Source organism: Tiliqua scincoides, chromosome 9, assembly GCF_035046505.1.
Source record: "Tiliqua scincoides isolate rTilSci1 chromosome 9, rTilSci1.hap2, whole genome shotgun sequence".
Classification (NCBI taxonomy): Eukaryota; Metazoa; Chordata; class Lepidosauria; order Squamata; family Scincidae; genus Tiliqua; species Tiliqua scincoides.
Window position 1 is genome coordinate 4381027 of NC_089829.1, and position 16509 is coordinate 4397535.

General features: G+C 48.0%; 1 protein-coding gene across 2 annotated transcripts in view; it reads right to left on the minus strand.

Moving 5' to 3' along the window:
* Positions 1-275: 275 nt before the first annotated feature.
* NMNAT1 (nicotinamide nucleotide adenylyltransferase 1) overlaps positions 276-16509 on the minus strand; it is a 61785-nt gene continuing 45551 nt past the window's right edge. For both annotated transcript variants that reach the window (XM_066637384.1, XM_066637385.1), the window contains exons 2-5: positions 10330-10500; positions 9500-9683; positions 3531-3676; positions 276-2673 (exon numbers count right to left, since the gene is read on the minus strand). In XM_066637384.1, the coding sequence (XP_066493481.1) occupies positions 2270-2673; positions 3531-3676; positions 9500-9683; positions 10330-10444 (849 nt within the window). In that variant the 5' untranslated portion in view covers positions 10445-10500 and the 3' untranslated portion in view covers positions 276-2269. The remainder of the gene's footprint in view (positions 2674-3530; positions 3677-9499; positions 9684-10329; positions 10501-16509) is intronic.

A 16509-nucleotide genomic window follows, 5' to 3' on the forward strand; every position in this document is an offset into this window, starting at 1 on the left:
TTGTGAACAGTGCTCCTCTAGCATTGTAGAGGTAAAATGTGAGCTGGGGAAAGCACGCACAAACACACACAAAACAAAACCAGCATTATGATTTTAAAAGGTACATTTTGAGAGAAAGCAAAGTGCAATTCTGCAAGTAATATCTTCATACAAAAGGAGCCCTTGGCTCTGTTTTGATTTGGGGCTTTACAAAAATTATTTTAAAACTTTGTTTTTTTTCTCAAAGAGAAAAACCATGTGAAATTGAAACACACACAGAAATCAAACTAATATATATATAAACACACATTCAATAATTACAGTTTAAAAATCACTTGAAATCATATCTGCTAACATTAAGCAGGGCTAAGGCAGTTGTGTAAGGTTGTGAGCTGGTGGGGTGCATAGCTGCCTCCATTTCTCCTTCCCAATCGGCAGATTGGAAAAAGAGGCGTCGAACAGAGAGCAAGAGGAGGTGAGGGAGGACAGGGGGCAGTAGGCTAGAACATCTCCAAGAGAAGCGACCCTCTAGCTCACTCCTCTTCTCTGCTTCTCACTTCCTCTGCTCCCCTCTTCCTTTTAAAATCCAGAGAGCAAGAGAAGTAGCTTAGGCAGCAGAAGCTAGACAGAAAGTCTTGGTCTAGCCCTGCCTTTGCTCGTCCAACATCATAACATTGGTAGTACTTGTGGGTATAGATTTTCATGAAGCTTGTTCTTACTCAGATGTGTAATAAGTTGGTTTAGAAACATCGGTTCACTGCTTAGTTATTGCCTTGTTGAACTGTAATCATTTTGGACACAATATACTTCACTGTTGAATCCCACATAGTCTAATGCCATTCATCAACTACCTTTCCCCCACTTTTCCAGTTTTTTTTTTTTTTTTTTTGCTCCAGGTAATACATTCCTAAGAAATGTTCTACATATCCTTTTTGAATGCAATTTTTCAAGTCATTTCTCACAGGCAGAGGTATATATTCTAATCTACGGCATCTTCTGTGACTCCTTAACTCTAGCAACTTATTTCCTGTGCTCTTGATTCACATTACACTGCCAGAAAATGTCCAAAACATTCAGCCCTGATGCAGGCGACTTGGAAGCTTACAAAGGGCAGAGAGAGGCTACCTGAGCAAGAAATCCCTGCCTCTCTCATACAAGCAGCTTCAGTACATTTGCTCACATTCCTAGGGAAGTTCTCTCAGAGGCAACTCTAGTACATCTGGTCATAAGGCCATGATCCTATGCGTGTATCCCCTAGAAGTAAACTCTGTTGAATCCAGTGGGGTTTACGTCACATGCACAGGATCAGGGTGGGTGGCTCTGTATGTGACAGCTCTCAAGAAAAGAGGAGATAGGATTTGCTAGCGTGGCACATGTTTGCTCCCCCTAAGATATAGTTGCTACATAAAGAGATCCTAAAATGCCATATTGCTCATTGGGTGAAGCCTACCCACTTCCACAGCATACCCTGATCCGTCCCAAATCAACAACCTGTAAAGGAAGGCTCATAAGTCTGCAAAACAGGTTAGGAGAATAGAACTAAATGATCTGTGCAGGTAAGAAAGGAGAACAGATGACCCTCACTTTCCTTTCCAAAATCCCTAACTGGGTGTCAGGACTGTGACACAGATGAGGGAGACACTATTTCCCCATAACTCTATTGTTTATCATTGCCATCCAAACAGGCACATTCAGCTGGAAACGGGAAGTGCTGCCCTAGCTGCAATGTGCCTGGGCTGTCTTATAGTTGCTATTGGCACAGTCCTCACCTGCCACCCCTGTGGTTCAGCCTATGCCATCTAGCTACAACACACCCACATAAATCTTGGCGCCTAAGTCCTCATAAAGAAAAGCAGAACAGCTGATGCATTTGGATGAGGCTCAGTGCAAACAGAATCAACATCATAGCTGGGGGATCAAGATTCACATTCATAAAGCCAGGTTTGCCAACTTCTTTACTGACTTCTTCTCCTGTGCCCCTAACATCAGTTTGGTCTGCAGGCATTAGTAGGCAATCAAGCTCCTCTCCATGCAGTGAAAAATTGCATTTGCCGATTTCTGCAGATCAAGGTGCTGTTAAAGACAGAGGAATAGTACAGGATTGTTTTTTCTGTTCAGCTGGCAACCCCATAATAAGCTCCAATCTGAGCAGGCAACAGGATCCCATTGGCTTTGGTGACCATGAATGGTGAATGGACCAAAATTTCAGGCTGTTGCAAAGAAGAAAACAGCAAGCATTTCTCTCCAAGCATTATGGCAACCACCCTTTTCCCTGCCAGAGATGGAAAAATCAATTTTTTCTGGGTTTCCTAGCATATTTCTGCAAAGGAGCTAGATTTACATCTCTGTTCTTTTCTTCACTCTCTGCAGTGTACAAGTTGTACTTTTCAATGTAATCCTGAACAACATCAGGCACCAAGTATCTCACACTCTGTCCCCTTCTCAGTGCTCTCCGGATCTTGGTAGCTGAGATATCATTGGTAATCCACTCCTCTACTAGGTCAATGTTCTCCTTGTATCTCCACAGCACATCAGATTCATAGATGAACTTCTGGGCAGAAGTCCCAAATCTGGTGATGCACACCATGCCATGGTTTGACACAATTTCCTTGATGTCTTCTGGCTTCCATAGACCGGGGACCTGAAATGACTCTAGGAGGTCTGTCCCACAGAGTATCTTCACCTGGGGGGCACCTGGAAAAACAAGCACAAAACAAAGCATGGAATATTTGAGAAGAATTATTCGTAAAAAAATTTCCCTGGTTAACAGTTAACACCACAGTCTTGTGTCTTCTGTGCTGGAAGTGGTTGAATCCTTCACCCAGTCAATCCAGGTTCTGTGCCAAGAAAATATGGACTCTGCAAGCTGAATAAAATATGTGATGATTTTTCTTATTTTAGCCTCTCTTTTTTGGCAGAAGTTGCATCAATTATTGGCTGAAGACAAAAATTCCCCAAGTGGGCTGTAAACTTTCAAAAGCAAACATTCAACAAAGATTTTTCCAGCAAAGACAGCCCAAGAGGAGAAGATAGATGAAAGTATTTCTATTGGTGGCCCACCAGCCTTTTTGTTTGTTTGTTTTGTTTTGTTGCCAACATGCTGAAACTTATGGTTTATTTTTGGTACGTTGAGGCAGGCTGTGCAGCATGGCCTTTCCCAGTTTGAAGAGACACTTGGCCAACAGTCTGAGGCTAAGAGGCAAAGAAGGAAGGCCCACAGCCAGGGAGACAGACCAGGGACAGACTGCACTTGCTCCCGTTGTGGAAGGGATTGTCACTCCCGAATTGGCCTTTTCAGCCACACTAGACGATGTTCCAAAACCACCTTTCAGAGTGCGATACCATAGTCTCTCGAGATTGAAGGTTGCCAACAACAACAAGAGGTAAGCATCGAATCAATATGTGTTTCTAAGGAAGCGAAGGTGCTTTCAAATCATCTATAGCACACTTCAAAAATTGTGTCTGTCTTTAGTTCAAAGCTTCCACGAACTGGATACAAAGAGATCCACACTTCCATTTTTCCTTCACTGCAACTTTGAACTAAAATTTACCTTCGGTTCCAGAACTGGGTCGATTCTTTCGGACAGGGAGTTGGCTGCCAGCCTCCCGCTTCCTCTTCTGACCTGGTTTGCTCAGAGTAGCTTCTTCCTCACAGTAGTTAGCAGAATATGCATCTTGCAGTTTCCCTTGGTGATATCTACAAAATAAATCCAGACACTATATATTAATTTTTAAAAAAGAAATGCATAGGGTGGTATAAAATGCATTGGAGCCATACATTCTGACCACACTCAAAAAAATCTAATTCAGCAACTCCTCTGGCTTCTATGATTTCATACTGGCTGAATTCAGAATACAAAAAACTATGGTTTATGCTAACCCTAGTTGAAAACCCACACCATGGTTTAAAGCTGCTTGCCTATCTTTGTTTCCCAGCAGCTCAGGATTCAGGTTTCTAAATTCACAACAGTCATCTCAATACCACACCAACACCAACCCTAACTGTGATTTGTCAATTCAAACATCATAGGAACCTCAGTTGCACAAACTAGTTTGCAAGCCTGCTTCAAACAACTCGGTTCCAAACAAATAGTGGTCTCTGGGCAGTCAGGTTCAGACATTAGCAACAATCCATGGTTTTGAATTACATCTGAATTCAGCCACTGTCTTTGTCAGGAGTAAAATAAGATTTTGTAGTGTCTTATTCCAATGACATAAACTACAAAATTCTCTGACAACAACCAGACATTGACAAGGTATCTTACATGTTCTAAATAGGGCCAACCTTTCAACATGAATATTAATATAACCTGAACGTCAGAGTAAGATGTGCCCACACAATATAGCAAAATGCCTTTTACATGAGTCAGATTGTTCCTCAAACTAGGTCAGTTTCGTTGAAGCAGCTCTCCCAAGGTTTCAGGCAGGACTTTTCTTCTCTGCCCTTCCCAGAGATGCTGAGGTTGAAGCTACGACCTTCGGCATGCAAAACATAAGAACATGAAGAGCCCAACCGGATCAGGCCATAGGCCCATCTAGTCCAGCTTCCTGTATCTCACAGCGGCCCACCAAATGCCCCAGGGAGCACACGAGATAACAAGAGACCTGCAAGGCTTCCTGGGAATTGTAGTTAAGAACATAAGAACAGCCCCACTGGATCAGGCCAAAGACCCATCTAGTCCAGCTTCCTGTATCTCACAGCGGCCCACCAAATGCCCCAGGGAGCACACCAGATAACAAGAGACCTAATCCTGGTGCCCTCCCTTGCATCTGGCATTCTGACATAGCCCATTTCTAAAATCAGGAGATTGCACATACACATAATGGCTTGTAACCCATAATGGATTTTTCCTCCAGAAACATGCCCTTACTTAGTTGGCAACCTTCAGTCTCGAAAGACTATGGTATCGCGCTCTGAAAGGTGGTTCTGGAACAGCGTCTAGTGTGGCTGAAAAGGCCGATTCGGGAGTGACAATCCCTTCCACACTGGGAGCAAGTGCAGTCTGTCTCCCTGGCTATGGGCCTTCCTTCTTTGCTTCTTAGCCTCAGACTGTTGGCCAAGTGTCTCTTCACACTGGGAAAGGCCATGTTGCACAGCCTGCCTCCAAGCGGGCCGCTCAGAGGCCAGGGTTTCCCACTTGTTGAGGTCCACTCCTAAGGCCTTCAGATCCCTCTTGCAGATGTATCGCAGCTGTGGTCTACCTGTAGGGCGCTTTCCTTGCACGAGTTCTCCATAGAGGAGATCCTTTGGGATCCGGCCATCATCCATTCTCACGACATGACCGAGCCAACGCAGGCGTCTCTGTTTCAGTAGTGCATACATGCTAGGGATTCTGGCACGTTCCAGGACTGTGTTGTTTGGTACTTTGTCCTGCCAGGTGATGCCGAGAATACGTCGGAGGCAGCGCATGTGGAAAGCATTCAGTTTTCTCTCCTGTTGTGAGTGAAGAGTCCATGACTCGCTGCAGTACAGAAGTGTACTCAGGACACAAGCTCTGTAGACCTGGATCTTGGTATGTTCCGTCAGCTTCTTGTTGGACCAGACTCTCTTTGTGAGTCTGGAAAACGTGGTAGCTGCTTTACCGATGCGTTTGTTTAGCTCGGTATCGAAAGAATGTCGGAGATCGTTGAGCCAAGGTACACAAAGTCATGGACAACCTCCAGTTCATGCGCAGAGATTGTAATGCAGGGAGGTGAGTCCACATCCTGAACCATGACCTGTGTTTTCTTCAGGCTGATTGTCAGTCCAAAATCTTGGCAGGCCTTGCTAAAACGATCCATGAGCTGCTGGAGATCTTTGGCAGAGTGGGTAGTGATAGCTGCATCGTCGGCAAAGAGGAAGTCACGCAGACATTTCAGCTGGACTTTGGACTTTGCTCTCAGTCTGGAGAGGTTGAAGAGCTTTCCATCTGATCTGGTCCGGAGATAGATGCCTTCTGTTGTAGTTCCAAAGGCCTGCTTCAGCAGGACAGCGAAGAAGATCCCAAACAAGGTTGGCGCAAGAACACAGCCCTGCTTCACGCCGCTTCAGATGTCAAAGGGGTGTGATGTGGAGCCATCAAAGACAACAGTGCCCTTCATGTCCTTGTGGAAGGATCTGATGATGCTGAGGAGCCTGGGTGGACATCCAATCTTGGGGAGAATCTTGAAGAGGCCATCCCTGCTGACCAGGTCGAAAGCCTTCGTGAGATCTATGAAGGCTATAAAGAGTGGCTGTCGTTGTTCCCTGCATTTCTCCTGCAGTTGTCTAAGGGAGAATACCATATCAGTGGTGGACCTGTTGGCTCGGAATCCACACTGTGATTCTGGATAAACGCTCTCTGGAAGTACCTGGAGCCTCTTTAGTGCAACTCGGGCAAACAACTTTCCTACAACGCTAAGGAGAGAGATGCCACGGTAGTTGTTGCAGTCACCCCTGTCGCCTTTGTTCTTGTACAGCGTGATGATGTTTGCATCCCTCATGTCTTGAGGTACTCCACCTTCTCTCCAGCAGAGACAAAGGATTTCATGCAGCTCAGTGATGATGATCTCTTTGCAGCACTTTAGGACTTCAGCAGGGATGCTGTCTTTTCCAGGTGCCTTGCCAAAGGCAAGGGAGTCCAGGGCCACGTGAAGTTCTTCTAGGGCTGGTTCACTGTCAAGCTCCTCCAGCACAGGCAGGCACTCAATGTTGTTCAGCGCTTCTTCGGTGACTACATTTTCTCTGGAATATAGCTCAGAGTAGTGCTGCACCCAGCGTTCCATCTGCTGCGCCCGATCCTGGATGACCTCGCCTGTTGCAGACTTCAGAGGGGCAATTTTCTTCTGTGTTGGACCTAGGGCCTGCTTGATACCATCATACATCCCCTTGATGTTGCCCGTGTCAGCTGCTATCTGTATCTCGGAACAGAGCTGGAGCCAGTAGTCGTTAGCACATCTCCTGGCAGTCTGCTGGACTTTGCTGCGAGCACCTCGGAAGACCTGCAGGTTGCGCTCACTGGGACAGGCCTTGTATGCTGCTTGAGCTCTCCTCTTTTCCTCAACATGTCCAATCCCCTTTTAAAGGCATCCAGGCCAGATGCCGTCACCACATCCTGTGGCAAGGAGTTCCATAGACCAACCACACGCCGAGTAAAGAAATATTTTCTTTTGTCTGTCCTAACTCTCCCAACACTCAATTTTAGTGGATGCCCCCTTGTTCTGGTGTTATGTGAGAGTGTAAAGAGCATCTGTCTATTCACTTTATCCTTCCCATGCATAATTTTGTATGTCTCAATCATGTCCCCCCTCAGACGCCTCTTTTCTAGACTGAAGAGGCCCAAACACTGTAGCCTTTCCTCATAAGGAAGGTGCCTTATATCCTTTTTGAGATGTGGCGACCAGAACTGGACACACTACTCCAGGTGTGGCCTTACCATCGATTTGTACAACGGCATTATAATATTAGCCGTTTTGTTCTCAATACCCTTCCTAATGATCCCAAGCATAGAATTGGCCTTCTTCACTGCCGCCGCACATTGGGTTGACACTTTCATCGACTTGTCCACCACCACCCCAAGATCTCTCTCCTGATCTGTCACAGACAGCTCAGAACCCATTAGCCTATATGTGAAGTTTTGATTTTTTGCCCCTATGTGCATGAATTTACACTTACTTACATTGAAACGCATCTGCCTTTTTGCTGCCCGTTCTGCCAGTCTGGAGAGATCCTTCTGGAGCTCCTTGCAATCACTTCTGGTCTTCACCACTCGGAAAAATTTGGTGTCGAACTTAGCCACCTCACTGCTCAACCCTGTCTCCAGGTCATTTATGAAGAGGTTGAAGAGCACAGGTCCCAGGACAGATCCTTGGGGCACACCGCTTTTCACCTCTCTCCATTGTGAAAATTGCCCATTGACACCCACTCTCTGTTTCCTGGTCTTCAACCAGGTTTCAGTCCAGGAGAGGATCTGCCCTCTAATTCCCTGACTGTGGAGTTTTCTCAGTAGCCTTTGGTGAGGGGTCGTGTCGAACACCTTCTGAAAGTCCAGATATATAATGTCCACGGGTTCTCCCACGTCCACATGCCTGTTGACCTTTTCAAAGAATTCTAAAAGGTTCGTGAGGCAAGACTTACCCTTACAGAAGCCATGCTGATTCTCTCTCAGCAAGGCTTGTTCGTCTATGTGTTTTGAGATTCTATCTTTGATGATGCATTCCACCAGGCTCTTCAACTGAGCTAGAACCCCTCCCTAAGTGCTCCCCATTTGTCCAATGGGGATTGGACAAATTTCTGGAGGAAAAGACCATCACACAAGCCATGATGTGTCTGTGCAACCTCCTGATTTTAGAAATGGGCTACGTCAGATTCAAGGGAGGATACCTGAATGCAGGTCTCTTGTGTGCTCCCTGGGACATTGGTGGGCCACTGTGAGATACAGGAAGCTGGACTAGATGGCCCTTTGGCCTGATCCAGCGGGGCTCTTATGTTCTTCAGGTGTGTTACCTTGATGTTGGCCTTACAACAACCCTGTAACAAGTAAGTGCTATTGTGCCCATATTCCGGGTGGGGGGGAGGGAACTGAGGATGAGAGAGAGCAACTTGCTGAAGGCCACTAACAGCACAGCCCCTGCCTATCTACTCACAATTAAGTCCCATTTTAATTAATGGGCCTTACACACAGGAAAGTATGCACCGGATTGCACCCCTAATGGGTTCGTGGCAGAGGCAAGATTTGAACCAGGGTAGTTCTAATTCACAGCTCCATCTCTAGCCACTACACTGCATCAGCTCTGTAACATAATATAAACCATAAACTGAAATAAAAAACACAAGCTGATAGGGGCTAAACAATAAAGGAGAAAAAAAATCTAATTTATGTATACACACTATCTAGAGAGAGAAAATAAGTTATTTTCTCTTTTATTTAAAAACAACAACAACCGTATATAAAATCTGTTTCCATAGAATTCGGCACTTTGAATCATCACCCCTTCCTGTGATATCTTTAGGCCGAAGTCAGTCTTTCTCAGCCAACATTTTCCCTAAGCATGGAAGGTGCCTCTTGAGCCAGAACGATCTCAAGTAGCTTTCATGCAGCTGTTTAATATAAGCTAGCATGCTTGTATGTTACTGTTATGACATTTCCATCACCAATGCCTGGCAATTGATCCTTGTTTCCAAGACTCAGCAATTAAAAACTCCAGCTAATATTAGCAGATTCACTGCCATTTGCCTCTGCTCTGTTCTAACATATGGCCTGACATGAATCTCATTTTTAAACATCCAGTTTGTTTCTTTCTCTGATTTTTTTGGGTGCCATCCCTCCCTTCTTCCCATAATTTGGAGCACCCAAGGACTCCTGAAAACCTCATTCAGCAAATCCGAGCTTCTGAAATTCACCAAGCATTGCCCACACGCACTTTAAAACGTGTCGGGGTCACCATAAGGTCTAGAAACTTAAAAAAAAAAAGAAAGCTGAGATTCTTAGAGGAAGCTGTGCTGTGTGGCCAGTGTCACAGCTGATTGTGTGCAGTATCAGATGCACAGCCCTGATGTTACCTGAGTACTTTGATGGTCTCCTGCCACTGCTTCTGGCTGCTCTCCCAGTCATCCACCTCTACCCAGTCAGAGCTTTCCGTCGCAAGCCTTGCCATGGTCACCCGGTGGTGGGCACTGATCAGGCCTTTCTTCTTGTATGTGTCCCCCACAGGGGAAATGATTCCTTTCACCACTTTGTATTTCCCTGCAGAACAAAACAAGGAATGTTGAAAATCAGGGCTGCAGCTGCTGTGTTTCCAGCCAACCCTCCCCCCCCCCAGCCATTACCTTATGCCTGGCTCTGGTTGCAAGACTTCAGTTGGGGGCTCTAATAAAAGTAGATCCCACAAGTCTGAATCTGCCAATCCCTAGGAAGGCCTCTGCCTCCAGGTCTTTTGAAGAACTGCACTCCTGCAAGAGTCCCTAATTCATAAGAGTGCAGTCTCAAGGGCAAGGCATCTGAGAGGGATTTTATCAGGGGGTACAAAGTTTCTTTTGGGCCCCTTTGCAAAGAGGGAGGGGTGAAACAGAGAGGGGAGGGTGGTGATGGGCAAACAGAATAGGGGCAGGAGGGGCAAAACAGGGTAGAGGGAGGGTAGAGACTGCTGGAAAAGTATTTGAAGCTCAGGTCTACCAACCCAGGTGGCATCAGTAGTGTCCCCAGCATCCTTAGTCATGATAGTGTCCCCAGCAGGCAACAAGTCTGAGTAGATAGGAAAACGTAAGATCCCAGGAAATTTCCTTCGGTTCCAGGGCCCCCCTTTTGACACTGGGCCCCGGGTACAAATTACCCTCTTTACCCCCCTCTCCTAGGCCCTGCTTAAGGGTCTAACAGAAGTCATGGCTGTTACCTGTTTCATGCAAGTAATCTCTAGCCAATTCGAAGAGCCGGAGATGCATGTTGGTGATTGGGTTGAAAGAGCCACAAGCCACAAGGACCACCTCCTTGTTGTCGGAATTCTCCATAGGTCTTCTTGGGAACCACAGATGCAGGGGGAGAACCAAGTCACAGCAACCACATGCTACAAGGCCGGGGGGGGGGAGCAAAATGGGGATAGTGACAAAAAGAAGGGGGAAAGTCATTTTCAAGTCCAAGTGGAACAATAAAAAAAGAGGCCACCAGAGAGTTTCTGTCATGCTAACACACAAAGCAACATCTGAGAGACTTGTGTTCTGTGATAAGATGCAATTCCTTATGTATGGTGTGCAAAAATGGGGTGGAAGATGGGAGGGTAAAGGGTGCCCAGAAAAAGTGCATCAGGGACTGGAGGAAGTAGACCAGAGATCCCAATCGATCGATCGATATGCGGCCCTAATTATACATGGCCTCTGAGAATCTCAAACTGCATTGCAAAATGGAACCCTAGTTTCTAGTCCTTATGATCTCAAAATCAAGCCATGGGCCACGCCTGTTGAAAGAAGATGTATCAGGTCTGCAGTTGTGGGAGCAGGCCCTCCATGGTACTGCCCTTAATCTGGCAGAACTCGAAAAAATTTTATAATGGTTTCAGAAGGATGCAAAAATGGGAGACAGGATGTGCCTGGGTCCTGTGTGCGTCACTTTTGGCAGGTCAAAGAATCCAGCTTTATTTTTTCCCCATCGCAGACTCTGCGGAATTACAGACCACACCTTTGTCTAGTTGAGCTGTCACTGCTACCTTCCCACCTCAAGAGGGCTCACATTTGGTTAAACCAGTGGTTCCCAAACTTCTTTGACTGGCGGCTCCCTTGACCTACTGGGCCATTGGTCGTGGCTCCCCATAAGGACTACAATCCTATACATTGTATAGGGTGGCAAGTTTATCACGAGGACTCCGTGGGTCCCCTGGCTGGCTTCTGCAGCTCCCGAGGAAGCCACAGCTCACCGTTTGGGAAGCGCTGGCTTAAATCCACAACTGACAGTGCAATCCTACACACAGTTGCTTGGAAATAAAGCGCACTATGCTCAAAGCAGCTTATTCTCCTGTGTACTCACACACCTACCTTGGAGCAAGTCCCATTGAACTCAGCGGGGCCTACTTCTCAGGGTCATGCAGTGGGTGGGGAAGGAGGTAAGACAGAGCCTACCCACAGGAGTCCTTCAATAAGCACTGCTGCTGTGTGAGGTGCACAAGCACAAACAACCCACACACTCTGCAGTGCACTTTTTGAAAGACTCTGGTGGGGAGGGCTCGGCCTCCCCACCCACTGCACATCCCTGCGGGGAGGCTCTGCCTCACCTGCCTCCCCACCCACTGCACATCCCTGTGAGGAGGCTCTGCCTCACCTGCCTACCCACCCACCGCACATCCCTGCGGGGAGGCTCTGCCTCACCTGCCGCCCCACCCACCGCACATCTGTGGAGAGGCTCTGCCTCACCTGCCTCCCCACCCACTGCACATCCCTGTGAGGAGGCTCTGCCTCACCTGCCTCCCCACCCACGCACATCCCTGCAGGGAGGCTCTGCCTCACCTGCCGCCCCACCCACCGCACATCTGTGGAGAGGCTCTGCCTCACCTGCCTCCCCACCCACGCACATCCCTGCGGAGAGGCTCTGCCTCACCTGCCTCCCTCCCACCGCTCGCCCCTGCAGGGAAGCCACCGGCCAGACCAGCGCCCCCCTCTTTCCAGGCGCATCCAGCCCTACCCGGAGGTGGGGCTCGGCGGGTGGGCGGCGCTGGGAGCTGCCTGACCGGGCGCTGCCAGGGGGCTCCGCCGGGGGACAGCAGACACCGCTGCGGCCAGACCAGCCCGAGCCTGCACGTTCCCTGAAGACCGTCCCGGTAGGACACGCAGAAGGGGGGCGAGCGGGCCGGGGGGCAGGAGGAGGGGCTGCGCCGACCCCCACCCGGAGAGGGGATGCACTTTGCACGTGCGCCGGAGCACCGCAGGCTCCTGGGGGCGACTCCTTCCTTCTCTTCTTACTCCTCTCCCCCCCTCCGAACGAAAGGGAGGCGTGGAGGGACACCGCCGCCTGCCCCAGGGGCTCGAACCCCACCGGGATGCAGTCCAGCTGCACAGGCTTCACATCTCTCTGAGCATGTGCAGAGTGCGTTGCTGGCACCACAGAGAAACCCCCGTTCCAGCCCAATCCCAGAGATCTGCAATTAGGAGATTGGGGTAAAGACCTTCTGGGCGCAGAAAGTGGTTTCTGCTCCAGCAACTTCCACCCCCCCTTGGCTAATTTGCATCTTGCCTTCTAGCCAATGACCTGTCTCTGTCTGTCTGTCCTACTGCATCTTGGGAGGTAGATGAGGACAGAGAGCAGGTCACTGGCCCAAGCCTTCTCACCGAGAGGGATGGCAGGAACGTGAAGCCAAAAATGGAGCCTCCTCATCCAGTGGCAGTGTACCTCTGATTGCAGGGCGCAGGGTACAAGTGGGGGGGTGCCCTCTGGCATGTCCTGCTTTTGTGGGCACCAGTCCAGCTGTTGTCGGAGACAGAACGCCGGGAGTTGGCAGGTGTTAGTGGACTGCAGCAAGGCAGTTCTTCAGCATCCACCAGACCGGAGACGGCTCTCTCTTCTCAGGTTCCTGGAGATCAGCTATGATCCATTTCTGCCTGGCTCATGCGGCTTATCACTTCAGCAGATGGCTGCCGAAGCGCCACCGACTCAGGCTGTACGTATCGCATCTCAGTCTTGCCCCATTCATAAGCCCCAAACTACTCACCATTAAGCTGCTCCTCTCCTGCTGCTACACTGCTTCATGGCCTGAGAGGTCAGGCCCAGATCCTGTGCAAGAGTCAGATCCATGGGACTCCTCTAGCACTATTATTATTATTATTAACAGTATTTATATACCGCTTTTCAACTAAAAGTTCACAAAGCGGTTTGCAGAGAAAAATCAAATAACTAAATGGCTCCCTGTCCCAAAAGTGCTCACAATCTAAAAAGATGCAAATGAATACCAGCAGACAGCCACTAGAACAGACAGTGCTGGGGTGAGGTGGGCCAGTTACTCTACCCCTGCTAAAAAAAGGAGCACCCACTTGAAAAAGTGCCTCTTACCCAATTAGCAGGGGTTCTATTAGCAGGACAACTATGATCTAGCTGTCCACCATAGTGTGTGACAACCAATGTTTAAGCAAATAAGGTACATGCTACAGAGATGCAGGATGGATGGAGCAATATCCTTTCTGTTGATAAGGCATTCCTGCCCCACAGAGAACAAATCAGATCAGGATCTGAAAGTGGGGGTCCCTGATGCTCTTGATTCCACACTTCTCAGAACCCACTTGACAAACCCTGAAAAGGCCTGTCAGCCTGCATAGACCATGCTGGGCCAGATGAACTCCACAGAAGGCAGCTTCCCATGTTTGTATTAAGTGTGCATCCTCAAACGTCCCCAGAATACAGTGCTGGGGGGGAGGGGGAAGGCTCTTGGGTAGCCATGCAGGGTTCCCAGATCAAGATACAGCCCTGCTCAGCCTGGTCTACATATGTTGCAATGGTAGAATGGACTGCATGTAGGCGAGTGCATTTTTGGCTGTTCCCCTTACGTTAAAAAAACCCCAACAAACAGAAAAATAACATACTAAGAGCGCAATCCTAACCCCTTATGTCAGTGCTTTCCAGCACTGGGACTTTCCAGCCAATGGGACGAGTGCTGCATCCTGCAGTTGGATGTCACTCAGGGAGGCCTCCTCAAAGTAAGGGAATGTTTGTTCCCTCACCTCAGAGCTGTGTTGCCCTTATGTCAGTGATGGAAAGGGGTTAGGATTGCGCTCTAAGGAGAAAAGTCTTGCACGGCTGTTCTTCTACTGTATTCATTTTCTATTTGCTGGGAGAACAGCTGTACTCATGTTCTGTTTGCAGAGAGTTCTTACTTTTGAAACGTTTGAGAGTAACTAGAGATTTGACTGAGGTGGTACAGTCCCATCTACCCTCTCATTATCACCTTTTTTTCTTCTTCAAATATAGTTTTTATTGATAAAGAAGATACCACCAGTGTGGTGGTATCTAACAATTCCCACAGTTCCATGGGCTCTGGATGTTCAGCAATGACATCACATGTCATCACCAACTTCTGGGTAGGTGAGCTCCAAGCTGTGTGGAGCTCTGTTTCAAACTGAGCACCTGTGCAGCTTAGGGGTAACAGTAGATACCACCTCATTCAGCTGGTTAAGTAGACCAGGCCCAAGATCCTATCAAAAAGCAAAGGCTCTCTTGTTAAATTTTGTGACTAAGATCCACCTTTAGCCCTTGATCCCTAAACAGCTTACTAAGGAGTTAGCCCTACTGAATGTAGCAGGACTTTGCTTTTAAGTTGCCTCCAGTTCTATGGATGATGTTGTGTTTGCTTTTTCCTTTCTTTTGCAGCCAATTTGCAGTCTTTGTCCTGGGACTCTCAGCTCTCCTCCTCCAACTCTACGTCCTGCTAAGGTGCAAAGTGGCCTCTGACTCATTCAATTTGCTTCTCTCTCTGGGTGAAGCGCTTGTGTACCTTGTGGAGCGCTTGCGTACCTTGTGGAGCGTGGGGGGAACTGGCCGGAATGTCCCGAGATGGTCTGCAGAACAGTGCACCGGTGGCTTGGCCCATTGGCCCTTTGGGGTTGGTTTTGGAGAGAGATATATATCTTTTAAACAAACGAAAAACAACAGATCTCTTTTCACCAGGAGACTAGAAGCTGTTCTCCTGAAGGTCTGAGAGGTCAAATTCCAGGCGTGAAGGACTGAAAATGTCAGTTTGGAGGCTGTGGTAGGAACAGGTTTTTGGTTATATTGACACAGCATCAGTATCACAATCCCAAGCCATAGGTAGGCCCCATTGTGGGAGGAGACTTTATAGGTCAGGGTAAGGCATATCATTTACATAAGAAGCTGCTTTCTACTAAGTCAAACCCTTGATATTGTCTTCATTGATTAGCAGCCTTACCTGGTGAGCTACACCCTTCTCCCCAAGCTTAACATATGTTCGTTGCATTGTTCATATGTTCATTGCATTGTCAGGGTGTGATCACCCATTTCAACCCTCTTTCTCAAGAGGCCTTTGCCCTGAGATCCACCTATCTGCACTCCTGGTTCTGCACTGTATTGTACACAGAGGCAAGGCTCTTGTCACCCACAGTTGCAGGACACAGGCATAGAAACTGGTCGTGGGCAGCAGAATTCAACATTGTGAGAATCAGCAGCTTCTGCTTAAAATCCAAGCAGCAAATTTCTAGCCTTTAAGGTGGACTTAGAATAATGTCCAGATGCCCAAATGTTTCAGATGCCCAAAGGGAGGCAGAGCAGGGGTGGTCGCCCAGCAGGCAGTATAAATTATGCAGATTTGTGCCAACAGATTACAGGATTTAGTTTTTCATGGTGTGGCCTTTTCAGTCACACTAGACGCTGTGCCAGAACCACCTTTCAGAGCGCGATACCATAGTCTTTCGAGACTGAAGGTTGCCAATACAATGGTGTAAAATGATACGTACCAATATTTTGCACCAACGCCATGAAAAACTAAATCCTGTAACCTGTTGGCACAAATCTGCATGTCTGCATAAGTGGCCATTATATTCATCCCTTTATAAGACCTCCTTATTAACCCAGAATGTTTAAGACACACAAACTGTCTCTGTTACCCCACTGCTGTTTTTCAGACCCAGATCCTCACGCTACTGCAGCCAGCCTCTTCTCTACAACCTGGTTGGAAGTACTGTCTTCACTTTCTTCACCATTGGTGCGTCCTGCAACCCCCTGGGGGTATTCTCTGCTGCTGACTGGCAGCATAGCTCTCGTCTAGGGTCCTGGGCAGGATCTTTCCCAGCCATACTTGGGGATGCTGCCAGGGATTTAACTCAAGTCCTTCTACATGCAAACCAGGAGATTCACCACTGGACTACGGCCCTGTTGCCACACAAAGCTGCCTCCAACTGAGTCAGACCCTTGTTCTATCTTGCTGCCCACACTGACAGTGGCTGGCCCAACCTTGGTTTCAGACGGGGGGGGGGGGTCTTTCCCAGCCCTATCCAGAGTGACCACGCTTGGACACAAGCACCATCTTGGAGGTATCAGTAACTCTTACCTTCCTGCAGCCTTAGCTAGTTACAACTTTCATATTAGA